Source organism: Amphiprion ocellaris, chromosome 18, assembly GCF_022539595.1.
Source record: "Amphiprion ocellaris isolate individual 3 ecotype Okinawa chromosome 18, ASM2253959v1, whole genome shotgun sequence".
Taxonomy (NCBI): domain Eukaryota; kingdom Metazoa; phylum Chordata; class Actinopteri; family Pomacentridae; genus Amphiprion; species Amphiprion ocellaris.
This window is the reverse complement of record NC_072783.1, coordinates 5,347,308-5,369,209: the sequence shown is the minus strand read 5'-3', so window position 1 is coordinate 5,369,209 and position 21,902 is coordinate 5,347,308. Positions and strand designations below refer to the sequence as shown.

The 21,902-nt window shown below is 37.9% G+C and overlaps 1 protein-coding gene across 1 annotated transcript; it reads right to left on the bottom strand.

The window, feature by feature from the left end:
• Positions 1–9,376: 9,376 nt before the first annotated feature.
• On the bottom strand, positions 9,377–12,588 carry LOC118470292 (uncharacterized). Its single transcript, XM_055004794.1, has 2 exons — positions 12,067–12,588; positions 9,377–9,865 (listed from the first exon to the last, which is right to left on the bottom strand). Exons 1-2 carry the CDS (start codon positions 12,586–12,588, stop codon positions 9,560–9,562), a joined length of 828 nt encoding a protein of 275 aa, XP_054860769.1. The 3' UTR covers positions 9,377–9,559.
• Positions 12,589–21,902: the final 9,314 nt, after the last annotated feature.

The window sequence follows — 21,902 nt, the reverse complement described above, 5'->3', positions numbered from 1 at the left end:
TAAGTTGGTATTCTGATTGTTATTGTTTCTAGACTTTATACACTGATGAAAACTCATTTTTGTTGGTAAAACTCTCATTTAACAAACAAATGTATGTAAAATTACAGAAACAAAAAATATTTGTTAATTTTTACAAAAATATTTACAGTTTAAATTTAATTATAATTTAAATAATTTGGTAAATGTATTTTAACAACAATTTCTTAAATTCAGATTTTTTTTGAAGAAATAAATGTTATTGTTATATGAATAAATTTAAATAAAATAAATAAATTAATATAAATATAAATTTTATTTAAATACATTTAAATGAAAGATTAAAATTAATTTTATTGAAATAAATTTTATTTTATTTAAATACATTTAAATAACACGAAATGAAATCGTGTTTCTTTTTTTTAAAATGAATGTTTGGAAAATTATAGTAAAATTGAGAATGTATTTTAGCAGTCTTTTAAATATTTTTTCTCAATAAAGAACATTTAAAAGTGTAAAAACAATGAAAATTGCTTTCTTAAAAAAGAAAAAATGTGATAAAAAGTAATATTCTTTCAGTTGTACTTCAAAAATACTGTAAATAATAGAAATAAATTATGTATATAATATGTAAAATATCTGTTTAGTAAAAATACAGTACATTTTCTTGAATAAAATGCATTATGTAGCCTTAATTTTACACAAAATCATGTGTTTTTTTAATATTTAAAGAAGAATTTTTAGTGTAAAATCAATTAAAATTACCTTTAAAAAATATAAAATATATACACATGTATTGCTAAATTTGTGAAATGCATTTTTGTCATCTTTTTCAAACAGCTTTTTAATTTCCTTGCTATTTGCTAGTATTACTATAATGAAAATAAATTTTCTAGCCTCAATTTTACATGAGATCATGCCTATATATATATATATATATATATATATATATATATATATATATATATATATATATATATATATATATATATATATATATATATATAGTTGTTGGCTTTTTAATATTTAATGAAGGATATTTACAAGTATATATATATATATATATATATATATATATATATATATATATTTATATATATATATATATATATATAGTGCATATAAGGATAAAAACTGTATTTTGAGTGGTTACAGATGTTAAACTCAGATCAAAACACATTTTTCGTTGTTAAAACTTCCATAACTATGCATATCTCTCATTTAACAAACAAATGTGGATAAAATTCAATCCTTTAACTAAACTTGCTTCCATTAGTGTTTTTATCGCTAAGTTCTGTAGAAACTTCAGTGTTTGACGTCAGTATAACTGATTACTGGGCTCGTCTATCTGAATCTGCCTCAGGATTTTCTCATGGAAAAGGTTCCTCTGTGGGAAATGTGTGGTTTAACCGTCAGAATGTGGGGCGTTGGCACTTTATTAACGTTACGACAGCTCCGGCTAATTGCTTATCCAATATGAGAAAGTGTCTTTTCTTATGACTCACGGTTCATCTGCCATCTGGTCAGACGCTTTTTCCATCTTCAACATCATCCTCCAGATCCTCGCTGAGATCAGTGGAAGCCAGAGAATAAACCCGTCTTTGTTGACGATGATTTGCTGTTATCTTTTAGAGGAAAGGCGACAGATTCTCTCTTTACTTTCCTATCCAACACGCCTCAGTTTTACTGTCGCTTTGCTTCATTATCGCTGCTCAGTCAGCAGGTTTAACCCTGCAGGACATTTCCTGACCTCCACAGAAGAGTTAATCCAAGCAGCAGATTCCTCCAGGCCCTTTGGTGGAGGAGTTTAGATGATTAAATGCAGAATGAAATTATCTCAGAACTACTGGCTATGATGTGTCAATCAGCAGAGGCCAGAAAGCTGCACTTTAAAGCCTCAGCATGCCGTCGACTTTGGAAAGAAACCTGCACCAATTTGCCAAAAGAAATTTTTCTCTGTAATGAATTTGAATAACATTTCTCAGCATCACATGATAGATGACTACACTGTAAAAACACAACAAAGCTAAACAAAAGAGTAATGTTCCAGTGGCCAGGGTGACAAAAAAAGTAAAAAAAATTAGAAAATAAGAAACACACTCAGAGAGTGCAGTACTCCTCCAAGGCTGCTCATTCCCCCATATGGCAGAAATGCAGCATTTGTTTATTGTTTAGTGTCATCGATGATCAGAAATCATGACGCCTTAGAATGTGTCCATTTATTATAGATGTTCCGACAAACACAATGACCTTGCGCTGAGCACAGGCGTGTGTTCTGCATGTGTACGTTATGTATGGATACCGAATCATGTGACCTAAATATGTAGCAGGTGGCAGGAATTGATGGGACTCAGAAACACCCCCAGAATTTAATCAAATGTTCCTTGTATCATTTCCGGCGGTTAAGTCCCGACAAGTCCTCAGTGGTGGATTTGTAGTAGGATCACAACCATGTGATCATCAGCAGGCAACTGACGTAGTGTTCACGTGTTGTCATGGTTACAGTGACGCCGTGCCGCTATCTCGCAATGATACAGAAATCTTTAACAAATCCGTGGATCCAGACTATAAGCTGCATCGCTGTCAACATCTAATCACTTGGCCCTTGTGTCATTTCTGACCTTGCCTGAAAATTTCATCCAAATCCGTTAGTCTGTTTTTGAGTAATGTTGCTAACAGACAGGCAGACAGACAAACTGACCAACGCCAATCCTCACATAACTCCGCCCATGCTCCACCTTCTTGGCAGAGTCATAACCACCCAATAAGAATACAGTAATTTTCTGTAATTTAAATGCACAATTTTTATGTGAGATTATGTGCGTTTTTCTAGGATTTTTTATGTTTAATGTGTTAAGATGTTAACAGTTTAAAAGATTTTTTAACAGTGTTTTGAAATCAGATGATTTATTTATAATACATGGAAATTTCATTGTTATTGAAATTAATTTGATTAACATTTTGTGATGTAAAAAATAAGGGTAAAAAAATGTAAATTAACAGAAAAATAAGTCTCATTTAAAAAAAATTAAAAGTATAGTTTCCATACTTAAATGTACATTTTCTTTAGATTGTGTATTTTTCCTTTTTTAAATTTTTTTTGTCTTTTTAATGTTTAATGAAGATAATTTAAAAGTGTAAAACCAATGACAATTACCTTTAATATATAATAATAATACTACATGTAATTTCTATTATTTACTCATACAAGATATTACACTATTAACAAACAAATGTATGTAAAATTACAGAACCTATATTCAATCAATATAACACACAACTGATCTAATCTTAGAGATATATTTACAGTTTAAATTTGATTTATTAAAATTCAGTAGTTTCATCTACTAAATAAAAAGTAAATATTTTTAAACTACAGTAAATTTATTAATGTCTTTTTGTGAACAAATACATCTTTCTAAAAAACCTGAAAAGTTACAAGCTTTTATTGTTATTTTACATTAGGCATGTAAATTCAGTCCATTTTGGTGATTTTATTAATATTTTGTGAAGTCGGTCTGTTAAATAAAAAGGAAAAATTCTTTAAAACAACATTTTTTTACAGTGTAGCAGACAGAAGGCTAAACCTCCTCCTATAAAACAGCTCCATCAGTAGATCTGAGACTTTTACGACATGATCGACTGTATTTTGCGGCTCTTGGCAGCTCCAGAGTGCATCCAGATATAAATTAGAGCTGATCGCTGTTTCGACAGTTAATCAGCAGCTCAGACGCCGTGTTTTCCCTCCGATCGCTGCCACAGAAACTATGTGTTCTGGGTCTGGACGCCGATGAAACGCCGAACTGGAGCTGAAAGAAGGAACACATAAGCAAGTGTGACAATTCCAATCATACTTGTCTGATTAACTTCAAGTGTTTTCTAATCTAAAAACTCTGGGAAAACAAAAACTATGCAAGAGGAATTCCAGAAGTGGAGCCACTTGTGCTTCCATTGTTTGGTCCTTCGACGCCCCTAAAACGCAGAATCCTCCCTTAAAGCCTCAAACCTCCTTCAGTCTGCAGGTCTGAAGCTGCTCAGGTCTCAGTCTGAGGCCACCCAGGACTCCACAGCGCCAAAACTCTGGCCAGAAATATGTGGACAACCCTCGACCTCCGACTGTTATTAGCTGTTTGAGTTGGTTCCAATTAGGAGGAACCTTAATGCTACAGAAAACAAGGATACTGAGCTTCCAGCTTTGTGAAAACAGTTTGAAAAAGGTCCTTAGGGATGTTTTCAGTGAAGGCCACATCACTCAACTCTCAAATCTGATCTCACTGATGATCAGCAGCAGATTCCAGCATCCAAAGTGTTGTGGAAAACCATGTAAAAGGAGAAAATGGCAAGTTTGGATGAAAATTCAATGTCTTTTAATGGAAAACACTTCATTTATTTTTTGCATTAAGTTCAAGTTTGTTGGATTTCTATACACAGAATCAACCAGAATCAGAATCAATGTTATCAGTGCTGGAGAGCCAGAGGTTAAAAATAGGAAGGTTTCACAACAGTATCTTTGTTTACCATCCGTTGTTTTAACCTTTAAAGCTCCAAAGTTGGAATATAAACTGCTGTACACTAGCAGGTCAATGGTGTAAACCGTAGCCATGTTTCCATGTAATTATCCAGAAAAAGGAAGTGTAATTTAGTCTTGTTTCCAACTACTACCAGTCTTGTCAGTAGGTGGTGGTATATTCTACATTATACATAGGTGTGATAAACACCATAGAAGAAGTAGAGGTTGTGACCTGGAAGCAAATAAACCAAAAAACCTTGAAGAGCAACAAACATAACCAGTCGCCTTGGACATCTACGACATAAAAACAGACAGAAGCCTTCAGGAGCTGCTTACAATAAGGCAAGTTTTATTTATCCCTTCATGTCGGCTGGTTTTCTTCATGTTTCATGTTCTGTGGAATCTCTAAAAGGGAAAACAGCTCATCAGTCTTGCCAGTTAAACTGAAAAAAGTTGTGTCCATCTCACACAAAGCACATTAAGGCCACTGTTATACTCTGTATACCTACTAGCATCTACTAAGGTCGACCACATGCTGTAAATCATATGAATATATCTTTGTACGTCCAAATACAGCCCATAATTTATTTGTATACATTGTTGTGTACATGTTGACTGGAGTACAGAGGAAGTAGTTGGCATGAATGAATTATGTAGATACGATGCATGGAATGGAGTCCATCTTCAAAGTCATAGTAGTTTCACTGATGTTTTTGTAGAAAATATGAAAAAAAATCTGCAAACTTCTAGTCCTAGCCAACCAGAAAGTTATATAATAAGAATAACTACCAATCTGTGGTGTCTGCAGGGGAATTTGCGCCTCTACAAAGAGTGTAATCAAGGCTTAACTCTTTCTTGAAAAAATGAAAACCCCCCTAAAGTGAATGAAAAAAACTGTTTTCAAAACTGGATAGGTGTGAATAAGTGATGCATTTTTAAAAAGTACATTATGGAAACTGCTTGTGTGAACAGCCCTGTTAGCAACTGAGCTAAGCTAATAAGCATTACTGAGCTTGCTGGCTTTAATTCTTGAGAAGAAGAACAAACTTTGATTTGAAAACTGAAACTTGAGCAGATTTTGTGATTGATCAGCACCACAATGTTCTGAGCTGGCTTGGGTTAGCAGCTAAGCTAGCTAGCCAACCAGCTATAAAATGCACTTTTGCAACTTCTGCATGGGACTCCAGTGAGCATTACAACTGTTGCAGGAGCACTGGAAGCAGTGTCACTGCCTTTCAACACCATTAACTAACACAATGTAGCATTAGAACACAGGAGTGATGGTTGCTGGAAATGTTCCTCTGTACCTCTATGGAGATATTCCATTAAAAATCAGCTGTTTCCAGCTAGAATAGTCAATTACCACATTAACAATGTCTAGACTGTATTAATCATTCATTTAATGTTATCTTCATTGAAAAAAAAACTGCCTTTCTTTCAAAAATAAGGACATTTCTAAGTGACCCTAAACTTTTGAATGGTACTGTATATTTAGGCATTTTTATAGGTATAGGCTTGGAATTTTTTGACCACACTTTCTACAGTAGTTGACCAAGAAGCAGTGCATAAATGTCCAAATATTTTCAGTTTAGCGCTTACATATGGGTGTAATGTTCAGCTCCGCCCCTTTCCTATCAACCAGATACCCACTGTAAAAATCATCCAACAACTCTTCCAGGACTGTGGATCAACATGATTGGAGAGCAGACCGGCTCTGGGATGGTTTGGAGATCCAGTGCCCATCACAAATGGTATTTGGCATCTTTACCTAATTTCTAGACTTTTAGTGTGGATTACAAGTGTTGCAGGAGCACTTGAAGCTGTGTACTTGTGGCACAATGCGCCTACTTTGACAGGGACGGTGGCAAAATTTAAATCAGGTACATTTCTGTAATTTTATAGGTATAGTCTTGGAACTTTTGGACCACATTTTATTGAGTTGTTGAACAAGAAGCAGTACATAAATGTCCCAGTATTTTTGAATTAATGTCCACCCCTCACATATGGGTGTAATGTTCAGCTCCATCCCTTTCCTATCAACCAGATACCCACTGCAAAAATCATCCAACAACTCTTCCAGGACTGTGGATCAACATGATTGGAAGAGCAGATCGGCTCTGGGATGGTTCTGGTGGTCTGCCTCGCTTCCACCTCTGGAATGTCCATATTACAAACCGTGATCACTTCCCATCTCGGCAAGAATTGTTACAAGTGTGTAGTTCATTTCAATGTCAGATGTCTTTTTCCTCCTTCCCCCCTCCCTCCACCATGTAAATGCATTCACTGCGCCGTGTGCGGACAGAGCGGTGTTCTGCTGCCATAAATAAGGCCGATGTGGGCTCCGGCCTGTTTCATCCATCACCGGAGCCGGAGCTGTGTTTGTGGAGCAGGGGGGAGCGTGAGGGGCCGGATTCATCCATGTTCCCAGCAGCCGTCCCCCCTGTGGGAACTTCACGTAGCCATTAAACACCTCATGGCAGCCCGTTAGCTATCGGGCCAGCTGAGCCGAAGAGAGAACCGCCGTCCCTCCGGCTCCCCCGACGTTCCCCTCGGACATGTCAACAGGTTTTTCATTTAAAGTTTTAGTGCACATCTCGGGCGCATAAGTCTGCTGATATAGGGGGGAAATGGAGGCGTCTTCGGAGTCGCACGGGTGTTAATGTAGGACGTGAAATACAGCGTTGAAAAGCGGCGTCTTGATTTGCAAACAGAAATGACCTTTTGGACCTGTCGATTAATGAAGCTGTTTGGTAGAATAATAGACTTTTAGAGCAGGTGGTGGACATTATGTTTGAGTTTTCGACATTAAACGCAGCTTTTAGAGATCAATCTGGAGTTGGTTTTGCAAATATTCGTCTCATTACAGGAAAATCTCCTTGATTGCATAATCATTGGTTCTGTAAAGTCCTCTCAGGATCCATGGTGACCGAGGTCCTTCGGTAAACACAGATGACTCTGGGTTTGTCGGTTAAACCTGCAGTTTGATTCTAAGGGGATGTGATGGATTCTAGCATGCCCTTAAATCACAACTGGGAGCGAAACAAAGCTTTTTTTTTTTTTATGAGGGAGAGAAACGCAGGTGTTGAGTTTGACAGACTCTGCTGCAGCAGATTCCCAAGCTTTTTAAATTCATGCATCTGGACTAATAAAGAGCTGAACTTCCAAACGAGAGCGGCGGATTTGTGTCGGTTATCATCACTTTATTGGAAAAAAAACCCTAAATTAAAACCATAATCGTCAGTTAGATGCAGTGTTTCCCCGCTTCGGTCTGCCGTGGGAGAGTTCCTGCAGGACGTTTGATGTCGTTAATTAAAGGAGAACGTCTCGGTGTCTCCATGTCGGATCACTCGGGGGAGTCGACGGCATTGTGTTGCTGAGGAAGACTGAAGAGGTGGCGGCTTCTGAAACTCCTTCAAACCGCAACTCCACATGCCAGAGATTCCTTCTGACCGCACCGCTGGGCAGAAGCAGATGCCTGATTGATGAATAGGTTCTTTTTTTCTTAAGTGTGTTTTCTTCATCAAACAAGCTGCAGCGTCTTTGAACTTTACGGCGTTTAATATGACGCCATTTTCATTGTTTGGCCTCAGGTTGGGGAGTTTGTCAGGGAAAATTTTACACAAATACAGAGCGTAGATGTCCAGTGTTTTCTAGCTATCTGCCTACATGCGACCATTTTCTATTTGTTTCATCAATTATTCTTTATAGCAAGATTTTATCAGTGGTTACAGCTTATTAATACTTCATAGATTAGTTAAAAACAATATACTTTCAAATATGAAAAAAAGATTCACAGTCTTAAAACTGTAAAAACTATATCTAGAAAATAGTGCAAAATACAGCCTCTCTTTTTCTTATAAGCAAAACTATCGAGTCTAAACCAATAAACAAAAGAAAAAGTCAATATTACTGTGTATATATTTGTTAAAAGTCCATAAAAATCAAATCTGCAGTCACTAAGGATGAGAAATAAACAGCAATTCTGAAGTTATTACTAAAGTAAATTAAAATTAAGTGTCAGTAAATCATCATACGTATAAATGTTAATACACTGATATTAACACCTAATAAATGTCTAATCTACATGGATAAATTATTGACAAAAGGTTATAAAAATCAAATCTGCAGTTATGTGTTATTGAGGTCATTAATGACGAGAAATAAACAGCAAGTCTCTAATATAAATGTTGAACAGCAGTAAATTCTGCAAAATAAAGCAAGTTAATAAATTTGGGATAACTAAGAACTTTGCATTTATAAATGTTATGAAGATGTAAGAGTGATTTTAAATACAAACTCTGCATTAAACATTTATGATTCTGCAGATTAAAATGTTCTTACTACATGAGTTGGGATGGACTGGAGAAAGATCACAAATGGCGTTTGGCATGTTTACCTAATATCTAGACTTTTGCTGCGGATTACAACTGTTGCAGGAGCACTTGAAGCTGTGTCGTTGTGCCACAAGGCGACTACTTTGACAAGGATAGTGGCCAAATTTAAATCAGGTACATTTTTGGATTTTCATAGGTATAATCTTGGAACTTTTTGATCCCACTTTCTACAGTAGGTGAACAAGGAGCAGTACATAAATGGTCTTTGGCGGGTTTAGCTAAACTGGACTTCTAATGAGGATTACAGGTGTTGCAGGAGCTAGTCTTGGAACTTTTCGATCCCATTTTCTACAGCAGTTGATCAAGAAGCAGTGTATAAATATCCAAGTATTTAGAATCAATGTTCAACCCTTACATGTGGGTGTAATGTTCAGCTCCATACGTTAAGGATTTATAAAATTTATCATGAAGTTAGCCATGTTATCTCTTCTTATTAAGCCAAGAAAATGCAGAACTCCTTTGTTAACAAGTTATTAATAAAGAGTCTCTATGATTCTGCAGATTAAAATGTTCCTACTACATGAGTCCAGATGCTGTGCAGCTTTTCCCAGAAGGTTGGAGGTGAGGCGAACTGAAGAACCGACAACACAAAGCTAGAGGAAGATAAACATCTGACAAACCCAACGCTACAACCTGTAAACCACAGACGTTCTCTAAAGCCTTTTATTGGGAGTTCTCATTAGAGTGAAATCTGGTGTTTTCCTGCAGGATCCTGGAAAAGCAAACAGCGGCTGCTCTGCGAGGGAGTTGGGCTGTCTGGGTGATGGACAGCGCGATTATAAAGCATCTCTCTGGACTCCGACATGCAGCCGACAGCCGGGACTCGGCCCTGGACCCCTGACAGCACCCATAAGTCTCGGACCGACTCCCTGGTGGATCCAGATCCTGCAGCCCTACATGGTCCGAGTCGTCGTCTGAGCCCCGTCACAGCGAGATGATCCACAGCGACGCCATGTTTAGTCATTAGAGGGATGTAGGACCACGTCTGACAACAACCGAAGAGAAGGAAAAGCTGCATGAGAGAGGATGGAGGATTCGAAAGGAAAATATAGTTCTGGTGCAGCAAGGAACATGAAGCTGGAATATAAATATAACAGGGAAGATGTAAATACTAGCAGCAGCTAAACTGAAATTTCTGTTCCATTTGGTGGAAGATAAGTTCTCCATCAGATTCCGTTTATTTGTGATGCATCACAAAGATGTTTCTAGTCAGCATTTCTTTTATTTCATTGCTTTACTGTAGCTTTATTTCAGCCAAGACGTCATACACTTTGAAAAAAAATACATCTTTTAAAATGTTTTTTAACTGTAATTTATTGAAAAATTCAGTTTTTTGTTGTATTTTTTAAAAATAGATTTTAGCTTTTCTTTTTTTAAAAAAAAAGAAATCAGAAATGCAAAACTATTGCCATCACAGAAAAAAGTATTAATTTACATGTTAGTCTTGCAGCAAGAACACAAAGCGGAAATTTAAGTACAACAGTAAAACAAGCTAAATGTAAATACTAATAGCAGCAAAACAGAAACCTATCACAAATATGTTTCTAATCAACATATACATAGCTGTTGTATTTAAATGAGCTCAAATAAAATATTTATTTTACAGCAATTTGCCATCATGTTCACAGTTTTTACAGCTTTTGAAAATTACAGTATTTCACTGTTTTGCAACTTACTTTTCTGGCATTATGCTGTCAAATTTTCACTTTTTTCCAATTAAATTTTTTTACAGTGCATGTAGCACCTCAAAACACAGTTTTGTGACGAAACTATAAATAATATCCACATGAAAAAACAATAATTTGTTCATTTACAGCATTTGACGTAAAAAACGTAAAATTATACTATTTTTACAGTATTTAAATTGTCAAAATAAATATCGAAGTACAGGTTTTTAAAATTATTTTGTGGTGTAGTCACTGCTTGTAGTGCTAAGCTAAGCTAAGTAGCTGCTGACTACACTGTAAAAATATAAAATAAATATGAAAAATGTGAGAATCTGCCATCTAGGGTGTCAGAAAAAAATATGTTAACAGTGGAATACTGTGACATAAAACAGTCTAGAAATAATTCTAATTATATTTTACTGCTTAAAATTGTATTTTTAATTAGCGGTTTATAATATATTTGTCATTTTTCAGCACTTAGTATGCATAATAGTTCTTTCAAATAATCGCAAATATCTTTAAAATAATGATATTTTTGCTTATTTAAGTTCAGTGAAAATACAATGCAATAATTTTATTAATCCCCGAAGGAAAATTCAATAAATAGTGCAATGGAATAGTGCAATTTTAAACTAAAATGCCATAAAAGAACAAATTGAAAGGGAAAAAAGGACCGGATTAAGTGAAGTTTATTAACAGACAGCAGAAATATGTACAAAAAACAGATTGATGACTGTGATAAAATCAGAGATAAAAGATGAAATAAATGCAACAGGTTCTTTATTTGTTTACCTTCTTGTTTTATTTGTGCATCTGTTTTTTCATGATGCAACTGATCTGGCTTTCCTTTTAAATCATTCCTCCTCCACAGCTGGTCTTCGTCACAAACAGGAGGGACGATTATAAGTGAGTAATTCGACAAACAATTAGTCGCTTTAAAGGCTGTGCGAACACCAGACGTCCTCTCACTCGTGAAGGCATGCAGGGCTCAGGCTGTAAAAAGTCGGTTTGCGAGGAAACAGACGAAAAACGTCCCGCTGAGTCTGTAAAGACCTGCTCACAACTTTAACGGCTTTTCCAAATATGCAAACAAAAAACAAAAAGGGGAGTTCTGGGTGAAAAATTGTTGAAACAGTGTGTTAAAAATCTGCTCATTCTTCATCTCAACCCTCCTGTCAGCTGATTTTGACCTCATTTATAAACATAACAGACACCCAGAGTTATTTTAATGGAAACTGTGACTAAACCGGAGGTAGAAAAAACACATTTTTAGAAAGTGATGCAAGTAATAACATCAGTTTGACTCCTGTAGAGGGCTACAGTAAGAAAATCAAATTTTTTATATTTTTATATTAGTTTTTATAAGTCTAGACCACTCCACAGGCACCGTGCCCGATGCCCACGCGACATTGTAGAGACGTGTCAACCAAGACAGTTCAACGATGTCCAGAGCCTTCAGCATCCTGGGGCGAATCTTGTCCACACCTGGCGCCTTGCCACCGAGGAGCTCTTTAATTACCTCGGCGACCTCTGCCATGGATATGGATGACGATTCCCCTGAGTCTTCAGGATCTACCTCCTTCATGGAGGACGTGTCTACCAGGTTCAGGAGTTCCTCAAAGTGCTCTGTCCACCTCCTGACAATATCCCCAGTACAGGTCAACAGTTCTCCACCTCGACTGTACACAGCCTGAGTAAAGCCCTGCCTCCCCTTCCTGAAGCGTCGAACAGTTTGCCAGAACTTCCTTGAGGCCAACCAAAAGTCCTTCTCCATAGCCTCTCCAAACTCCTCCCACACCCGAGTTTTTGCTTCCGCAGCTGTCACAGCTGCCGCCCTTTTGGCCAACTGGTACCTGTCAGCCGCTTCAGGAGACCAGGCCTGAAAGGCCTCCTTCTTCAGTCTGACGGCTTCCCTCACCGCTGGTGTCCACCAGCGGGTTTTTGGGTTGCCGCCATGACAGGCACCAGTGACCTTCAGGCCACAGTTCCTAACAGCTGCTTCAGCAATGGAGGTTTTGAACATGGTCCACTCAGACTCCATGTCCCCAACCTCCCCCGCGATGCAGGAGAAACTCTTGTGGAGGTGGAAGTTAAAAACCCCATGGACAGGGTCCTCCACCAGATGTTCTCAGTTCACCCTCACTACAGGCTTGGGTTTACCAGGTTTGTCCAGCAGTCTTCCATTGGATCCAACGCACCACCAGGTGGTGATCAGTTTCCAGCTCTGCTCCTCTCTTTACCCGAGTGTCTGAGGCATACGACTGCAGGTCTGATGATACGACTATGAAGTTGATCATTGACCTTTGACCTAAGGTGCTCTGGCACCAAGTACACTTATGAGCCACCTTATGCTCCGACATGGTGTTTGTTATGGACAATCTATGACGAGTGCAGAAGTCCAATAACAAAACACCACTCGGGTTCAGATCGTGCCGTTCCTCCCAGTCACCCCCTCCAGGTTTCTCCATCGTTGCCCACATGAGTGTTGAAGTCCTCCAGGAGAACTATGGAGTCCCCAGGTGGTACCCCTTCCATGAACCACCCAGAGACTCCAAGAAGGCTGAACACTCCGAACTGCTGTTCGGTGCCTAAGCACAAACAACAGAGTTTTCCCCTCTGCAACACTGTGACGGAGCGCCTCTAAATGCCCCGTCACTCTTAAGCCCTGTGCGCCGTTTCTCCTCTCGGCGGCTCCGGAGGGGGCGGGGTGCAGGAGCGCGCCGCGCTCCATTATTCTCACAGCGCGCGCTGAGAAACTGTTTGCCGAGATCGCCCGCACGTTCCCCGGCCCTGGACTCATAAACTGCCTGTCATAATCCACCCCATATCTGGACTCAGCTCTTCCTTGTTGTAACGCGTCGAGGGTGCACACTCGGCGCCTACACGTCTCCCCTCACCAAACACACACGGACAATAACACTCACCTCTCAATGACTGTGCAGCCTCTGTGTCATGGGCCAAACAGAGGCGCTTCCGGCTGTGGGATAAATGGGGCAAGTGGCGCGCAATGGGGCCACCACGTGACCGGGACGTTCTCATTTTCCGGTTCTGTAGTTATTTTGTGGTTTATTATGCTTTCAGAGTTGTTTCAGTTACCATAAGTTGGGTAATTTGTTTTGTGTAATTTTGGGTTAATTGTATTATGGATTTTGTTATTCTTTATGGTTATTTGTGCCTTTTCTTATTTACCCCCCCTACAAGTAACTTTTGGTTTGCCCGGGGGAGGGGCTAGGGGGTATATATAGGGGCCCTGAGTTGAACAGGGAGAGAGAGTTGTTGGTGCTAGAGGTTCTCTAGGTGATGTGGCTGCCTGCGGAAAGTTTTCGAGCTCTTTGTAAATACTTCTGTTTTTTTTTCCTGCTGTGTCCACCCGTTTTTGGTTTTTTTGCACTGTAAATATTTATATACACTTTTAAAGGATTTGGTGCAAATAAAAGAATTCACTGTTTTGGGACTCTTCGGCCTTGCCATCATTTTTTTTAAAAATTTTTTTAAACGAACCCGTGACAAACACGAAGTCGCAGAGAGGCGACCCTCTCGTTCTCCAGGGAGAACTCCAACAAAGCGACGCTCAGCCGGGGACTCTGAGTATCCCCACACCCACCCAGCGCCTCTCACCCTGGGCAACTCCGGAAAAGGAGAGAGTCCAACCCCTCTCCAGGATTCTGGTTCTGGACCACTTGCTGTGCGTGGAGGTGAGCCCAACTATATCTAGCTGGTATCGGTCCACCTCCCACAACAGCTCAGGTTCCTTCTGCTCCAGTGAGGTGATGTTCCACATCCCCAGAGCTAGTCGGGACCCCTAGATGCCCACTCCTGCTTACTGCCTGGTGGACATAGCACCCAACCCCGACTTCCTGCCCAGTGAGTGGTGGGCCTACCGAATGTTGGCCCCGTGTTACTTTTCTGGGCTGTGCCTGACCGAGCCCCATGGGGCCCCAAGGTCTGGCCACCACTTGCTGTTTGGCAAACCCCACCCCCTCAGACCAGGCTCCAGGAAGAGACCCTGGTTTCCCTGATCCGGGTGAGGTGGCGGCTTTCCTTTTGTTTGCTGTCATCAAAGTTTTCTGAAAGACTCTGTGTCTGGTCCCTGACCAAGGATCAATTTGCCTTGGGACACCTTATCAGGGGTTATTGCCCCGGACAACGTAGCTCCCAGGATCAAAGGGACACTCAAACCCCTCCAGGTGGCGATTCATCAAGAGGGTAAAATATAATGTTGATTTAAAAAAAAAATGCCACAATTACAAGAGACATCAATGAAAAAAATAAAATAAAAAAGGAGATTTAAATTTAATTTGAACTGTTTTATTTGAGATTCAGTTTGGTCATCAGGGGGGTGGGACAAGAGAAAAATGGCATTTTAGGGGGAACTCCAGACTTATTTGGTACTTTAAAAATATTTTCAAACATTCTTTTCTCGTATTTTTTTTCAGATTCGGTCTCAGGACAAGAACATTTACACAACTGCATGTTTTAGGATTTTCTACATGGATTATTTGAAATTTGATGGTAAAATGTTCTCGAGTTCTGGAATGACCCATGACTTGACAAATCTTTGCTGCAATTACACTTTTTTTTCTTTTTTTCTTTCTTCTAGCAACAAAACTGCAGATCAGGTCAAACCAGCACATGATACGAGAGAAGCTAAACAAGCCCAGTGATGTTTGCGCCATTAAAAACACGCATCCTCCTGCGAATAACAACAGAGCCGAGTCCAAATGGGCCGTTGTGTCGAAATCTTAGCCCGCCGAGGGGAGAAAGGAAAATTTTTGCAAGTTAATGTCTTCCTCTCGGATCACTAGTGCCATCCGACTCCTCTTGTATCTGCTCAGAGGCGTCGGTGACCTGAAGATGGGTCAGGAAGGTGTTTTCTACACCGTGGTCATCGAGAAGCGCTGCGATATCCATCAGGGTGACGGCCGTGTGGACGTAGAGCCGGGTGTCTCTGAGGTGCTGATTGAGGCGGCAGATGGAGGATAAATTATGATGAAAAGGCATCAGCGAGGCCTGACCCCCCTCCATCTACGCTTAATCTGCAGCCAAGGAGAGATTTTATTTTCCTTGCAAGATCAGGGGAAAAAACGTCCAGGGAATCGTTGTGCTGAACCCTCGGCTGGCAGCCGGAGACTCCGAGTGCTTCAGCATCTGGTGCTTTATTTTCCACTGGAAGTCTCTGCGAGGGTTTTTATTTTTCAAATTTTTTTAATTTGGACTAAATGATTACTTGCACCACATGAAATTGATTAATCTTAAATAATAGCAGGAGTTTTTTCTTTTCTTTTTTTAAAAAATGACCACATCTTGAGTCCAGTTTATAAACTGTTTTGGCATCAGGAGCTTAAAAGAGGAAAAAAATAAAACCCTGCAGTGGAAACTGCATAGACCTCTGAACTCTAAGCTGTTTTAAGGTGATTTTATTCACTGTTGGTTCATTTTTCACTTTAATATAAAGTCCTGAAACTCTATGGAAACAGAACAACCATGAATAGAAGGAGAAACAACTCAAAAATGTCTTCTGTGCAGAATGAAACAGTTTTAATGCCATAAATAATCAAAGAAGATCAAAAACAGTTGAATTTCTTTGATTTTTTATTCCACAAAAATTGAAAAAAATCTGAAATCAAGATGTGCAACAATTTTTTAAAATAGCCACAGGTTTTGCTAATATTAGAGGGAAATTCCTGAGTCTAAATACTATTAATATTAAACTACTTACATATTTAATTTGTTGTTTTCTCTCCGTTTGGTGACACCGCCTGCAGTTCAGCCGAAAAGTCATTGAATTTTTGCCACTTGTCTGTTGTCCACAGGTGAGTCAATAGTAGCTCCACAGTTGTGGGAAAGAGTGCAGATTTTTTTTTTTTTTTTTAACAGAATCTGGTTAAAGCAAAACTATTTATTTTTGAGGATTTTTTAAAATTTAAGCTCACCATAATACATCAGGTTTTCCAATGGAATGAACACGTGAGCAGTTCAAGGACAGTCAGAAAGTTGACAATCTCACAATCCTATATCTGTTTTTGAAGTTTCTAGCTGATAGATTTAATAAAATAACGTGCCTTCTTTCAAACCCACAGGCCAGTATTTTGGGTTCAGAGGGACTAAATGAAATGAGTTTGTTGAAATAAATGGATAATAGCCGGTTCTGGTTTGATCTCAAATCCTCATCGTTAATTTTAACACGCATCTCAGCAATTAAATGCAGCATGTTGTAAAACAGAAAGTGATTAATAGAAAAGCCTTTAATATATCACAGCTGGATCCATCTGAAAGTGGAGCAAGCGCTGCAAATGCAAAGCTCTAAATTTGTTATTTTAATAAAGACTCCAAAGCAAAAACTCGACCGTCCTCCTCCAGGTTGAGCAAACAGAGCCGGTCAGTCGAACAACTGGAGATGACAGAAATCTGTTCACTTTTATAGGAGAGAAAAAAAACCCAAAAACGCTCAGCAGAACCCATTTCCAGTTGTGCACAGTGACTTGCAGTGAAGCCTGCAGTAAATAAATAATCAAATAATTTAAAAAAAGGGTCAAAAATACTTGAATTTCTTCAATTTAGTATTCTACAAAAATGGAGCAGTTTCTGGGTGTTTTTACAAACTGTGGAATGGACCGTTGGTTCATTTTTCACTTTTTAAGGCATTTTTACTCACTGTAATTTAAAATCCTGAGCCTCTATACAGAACAACCATGACTAGGAGCAGAGGGAACTCAAAATGTCTTTTTTTGCAGAATAAAACCGTTATAAAGCCGTTAATCATTTAAAATAAAGTTGAGTGAAGTTGAATTTCTTCGATTTTGTATGTACAAAATTTGAAAAAACTCTGAATCAATTTTTACAACATTTTTCCAAGTGATAAGTGTTTTTACTCACCGCACTACAGTTATAATGCCATAAATGATTTTTTAAAAAAGGTAAAAAAGAAAGCTGAATTTCTTCGATTTTGTATTCTACCAAAATGGAGCAGTTTCTGGGTGTTTTTATTCACTGTTGGTTCATTTTTCACTGCAGTATCAAGTCCTGAACCTCTATGGAAACAGAACAACCATGACTGGAAGTTGAAAGAACTCAAAAATGTCTTTTTTGGCAGAATGAAACTGTTATAATGCCACAAGTCATCAAAAAAGGGCAAAAAAAAAAAAATACGGTTGAATTTCTTCAATTTGGTGTTCTACAAAAATGGAAGAAACTTGAAATTAATATATGCAACATTTTTTCAAGTGCCAACAGGTGTTACTAATAATGAAAGAATTATTTTCCTATTTACAAATCTCAAATATCTACAAACTTGGTGCTTTGCACATTTTAACCTTCTGAACTCTGAACTGTTTTAAGGCGTTTTTACTCACTGTGGGCTTATTTTGCACTGCAGTATAAAGTCCTGAACCGATAAAGTCCTGACTAGATGTATAGAGAACTTTAAAATGTCATTTTTGCAGAATAAAACAGAATGTCATAAATAATCAGAGAAGCTGGATTTTCATACTACTTTGCCCATTTTAACCCTCTGAACTCAGTTTTAAGGCGTTTTTGCTCACTGTAATAGCAGGAGTTTCTTCTTCTTCTTAAATGACCACATCTTGAGTCCAGTTTTGGCATCAGAAGCTTAAAAGAGGGGAAAAAAACTAAAACCCTACAGTGGCAGCAGTGTAACTCTCTGAACTCTGAGCTGTTTTAACCTTGTTGTCCTCATTTACGGGCACCAAGAAATATTGTTTCCTTGTCTGGAAAAAAAATCCAAAAATTCAGCAAAGAAATTCCCCAAATTTCTGAAAATTTGCAAAACCTTCAGGGAGAAAATTCCAATAATTCCTTAAAAGTTTCCCTTAAAAGTTTCATTTAAAAAAAAAAAAAAATCCCCCAAATTTGGCAAGAAAATTCTTGTAAATATTTTCAAAAAATGAGTAAAAATCTTCCAAAAAAATTCTAAAAATATCTAAATTGATTACACATATATCTGGAAAACTTCTAATATTTTCTTTAAGAACATTCACATAAAAATTAACCAAAATCCAGCGAAATTTGCTGGATTTTGGTAGATTTTTTGTGTCGAATGTTCTTAAGAAACATTTTTAACATTTCTTTTTTCCACCAAAAAATGTTCAAAGATTTCCCAAAAATGTTGAAAATGTGGACATCAGAAGTTTCACTGCGAAAATATTATTTTTCTTTCCACATTTTCAAACTTTAAAACGGGTCAATTTTGAGCCGCAGGACGACACAAGGGTTCAGGCATTTTTCCTCACTGTTGGCTCATTTTTCACTGAAATATAAAGTCCTGAACCTCTATGGAAACAGAACAACCATGACTAGAAGTAGAGAAAACTTTAAAATGTCTTATTTGCAGCATAAAACAGTTCTAATGCCAGAAATAATCACAAGCAAAACTCTACCCACCTCCTTCAGGTTGAGCAAACAGAGCCAGTCAGTCAGAACAACTGGGGATGACAGAAAACTTTTCACTTTCACAGGAAAGCAAAAAAGCCCTCAGCAGAAACCATTTCCAGTGACTTGCAGTGAAGCCTGACCTCGCTTGGCGGTGACTCCATCGTGCACCTGTGCAGCCTCCCCGTCGCCCTGATGGATGTCCCGGCGTCCCGGGGTCCTGTCCCCGAAGGCGTGGGTCTCCCTCCAGAGGTCCGATTAAAACCGGCCCGGCTCTCAGCTGTGTTGTCAAACAGCCATGCTTTATGGGCTTCATTAGCCGGGGAGGCGGCTTACATGTGGGGAGAGTGTTTTTCTGCCACCGGCTGTCTGTGAAGGCCGCAGATCACGGCTCTGTAGTAAATCAGCCGAGGAGAAAAAGTCTGTTTGGACACCCAGAAGATAAGAAATGCCTCCGAGTGTTGTGGGACTGTAAGGTTTTATGATATGTAGTCGATGCCTGACTGTGTTTATGGGAGCAGCGTTTACATGCTGGTGTGTAGGACTCAGTAATTAGTTCAGTCTGTGGAGTTTGTTTGCAGCCGAGTCCTGTTGAATCACGTTAACCTCAGAGTTCAACGTATTTCTACACGTGGCCAGTGGAGATCTGTTATACCACAGGTGTCAAACATGCAGCCTGTGGGCCAAAACTGGTCCTCCAGAGGGTTCAATCTGGCCCTCGAAGTGTAGAAATTACAGAGGAGACATTAACTGCAGATTGTAAATTAGTAAAACTATAACTTTTAAATAATTTCTAGACCATGACAAATTGTTTTGATTATAAAGGAAAATACTAGATTACTACCTTACATAAATAAAGCTTTTACAGCTTAACTTGAAGCAGAAAAATTAAAAATTGCTGCAAAAAGATTCAGCGGAATGAAGAAAATGAAGTACTTTCATCATTAAACTATAATAAAATAACCCAGTTTTGTCCACTTTGTAAAAATTACCTTAATAAATGAAGAAGATGGTAAATTTATTTCATGAATTGCATAAGATATTTTTTGTACACTGACCACCAGGCATTTGCAGGTCTAAAATTCTTACTTTTACTCAACTTTAATGAGTTTCACATCCCAAGTTTACTTAAAGATCCCCCTAAAACACATCCTAAGACACATAAAAATACTTCAATTATTGTAAAATAACCCATACTGTTTAGTCCACTTTGTAAAAATGACACCTGTACCTTCTCCTTCATTGAAAAATCCAGACTCCATCACTCCTTTCATGCTTTATAATGAGTCACAAGATGTTGCCTTCATTAAAAAGTTGATTTTAAATCTATGTTCTCTGCAGGATTGAGTTTTTTTGAGTCACTTATTGGTCCGAACTAGTCACAAACCCTGCAGGTACAGCATGTATTAAACTCAGATTATGGGTGAGCATTGAGAAATTGCAAAAACAAACAAACAAAATAACCAAAAAAGTCAAAAATTACCACAAAACAAAATAAAAATAAACCATCAAAAGACATCAGTTCAGCTTTTTGCTGATAGTAAAGGTGTGATTTTCAGGATCTGACACAGTGGTGACACTAAATATGTTAATAAACCAAAGTTTTTAAAAAGGTTCATCATTCAACACTTTACATCCATAAAATATAAAATACAGGCGATACCCGGAGCTTCAGAACCAACAACCTGTGGAAAACATTATCAGATAAGAACAGCATGGGAGGAGAATCAGTGTAACCACCGGTTGAAATGGGTAAAATCTGACGGTGATAATGATTTTTCAGGGTGTTTAGAGCGCTGAGACGTCGACTACAGAGGCCTGCTGACGTCCTGATGACACTAAAGGTCAGTGAAGAAACCGAGGCGACGACGTTTGCTGAGTTATAGCTGCAGAAGCTGCAGCGCTCACTGCTGCTCAACACCAAACATTTCATCTAACAGTAGAAACTCTATCAGCTGAACAAAACGAAGAATTTACTGCCAAATACATTAAATTGCAATCAGCTAAGAAAGTAAGAAGAATGTACATTCTTTAAATTACTAAGAAAGAAGTGAAAGTTTTGACTACTGACATGCTATTGTAATATTTGGTTATTTGCCTATATACCTGTCAGATTCAACATATAACAACATTGGAATCGTGCTACAGTTCTTAGATATATAAATGTGAATATTTAATACGTCATTCCAACATTTCAGCTTTTGAAAAATAAATTGAAACTTGTAGTTTGCTGTGAAAATAGAAAATCTTCAATAAATCAGATTGGAGGACATAAAATTGGAACAAAAACTTCATGTTTTTTTGAGTGAACAGTGATTTCAGGAGAGTTCAGTTCTGTGAGAAAATGTGACAACTTAGGGATAAAAAAATGCAGAAAGAATTGTGAAGTTAATCATGTATTCCATAAATTCCATCTTCATGTGTAGTTTTTCCATATGCGTGATATTTAATTTTCAAGTGCAATATTTTATGCAACATTTCAATTTAATATGCAATATTTCATTATCAAATGCAATAGTTTATTATCATGTGCAGTATTTCTGATCATGGTCAATAGTTCATTTTCAGGTGGAATTTTTCATTATCATGTGCCATAATTCATTTTTTGTGCAATATTTCATTACGGTGTAATATTACATTTTCATGTGTGATTTTTCAGATTCATGTGCAAATTATTTTACTGCTAGCAGTACTAGAATTACTTCGTATTTTTCTATTGTAGTTGTATATTATTTTACCTGTTTAAATGTTTATTTGGTCATGTACTCTATGGATCTTAGGACTGCATTTTTTTGGTCATAATTTTTCGTAGCAAAATCTGGCAAGTTTGGTCTTATCATATTTAAATTTTAATCTTTTCGAAGTGTGAGTGTGTTATTGCTTTGTTCCTTTATGCTTTGAAATTATAAATCTAAGTCCTCACACTGTTGTTTGGGGAAGTTCGCGATTTGTAGGTTAATTAAACGC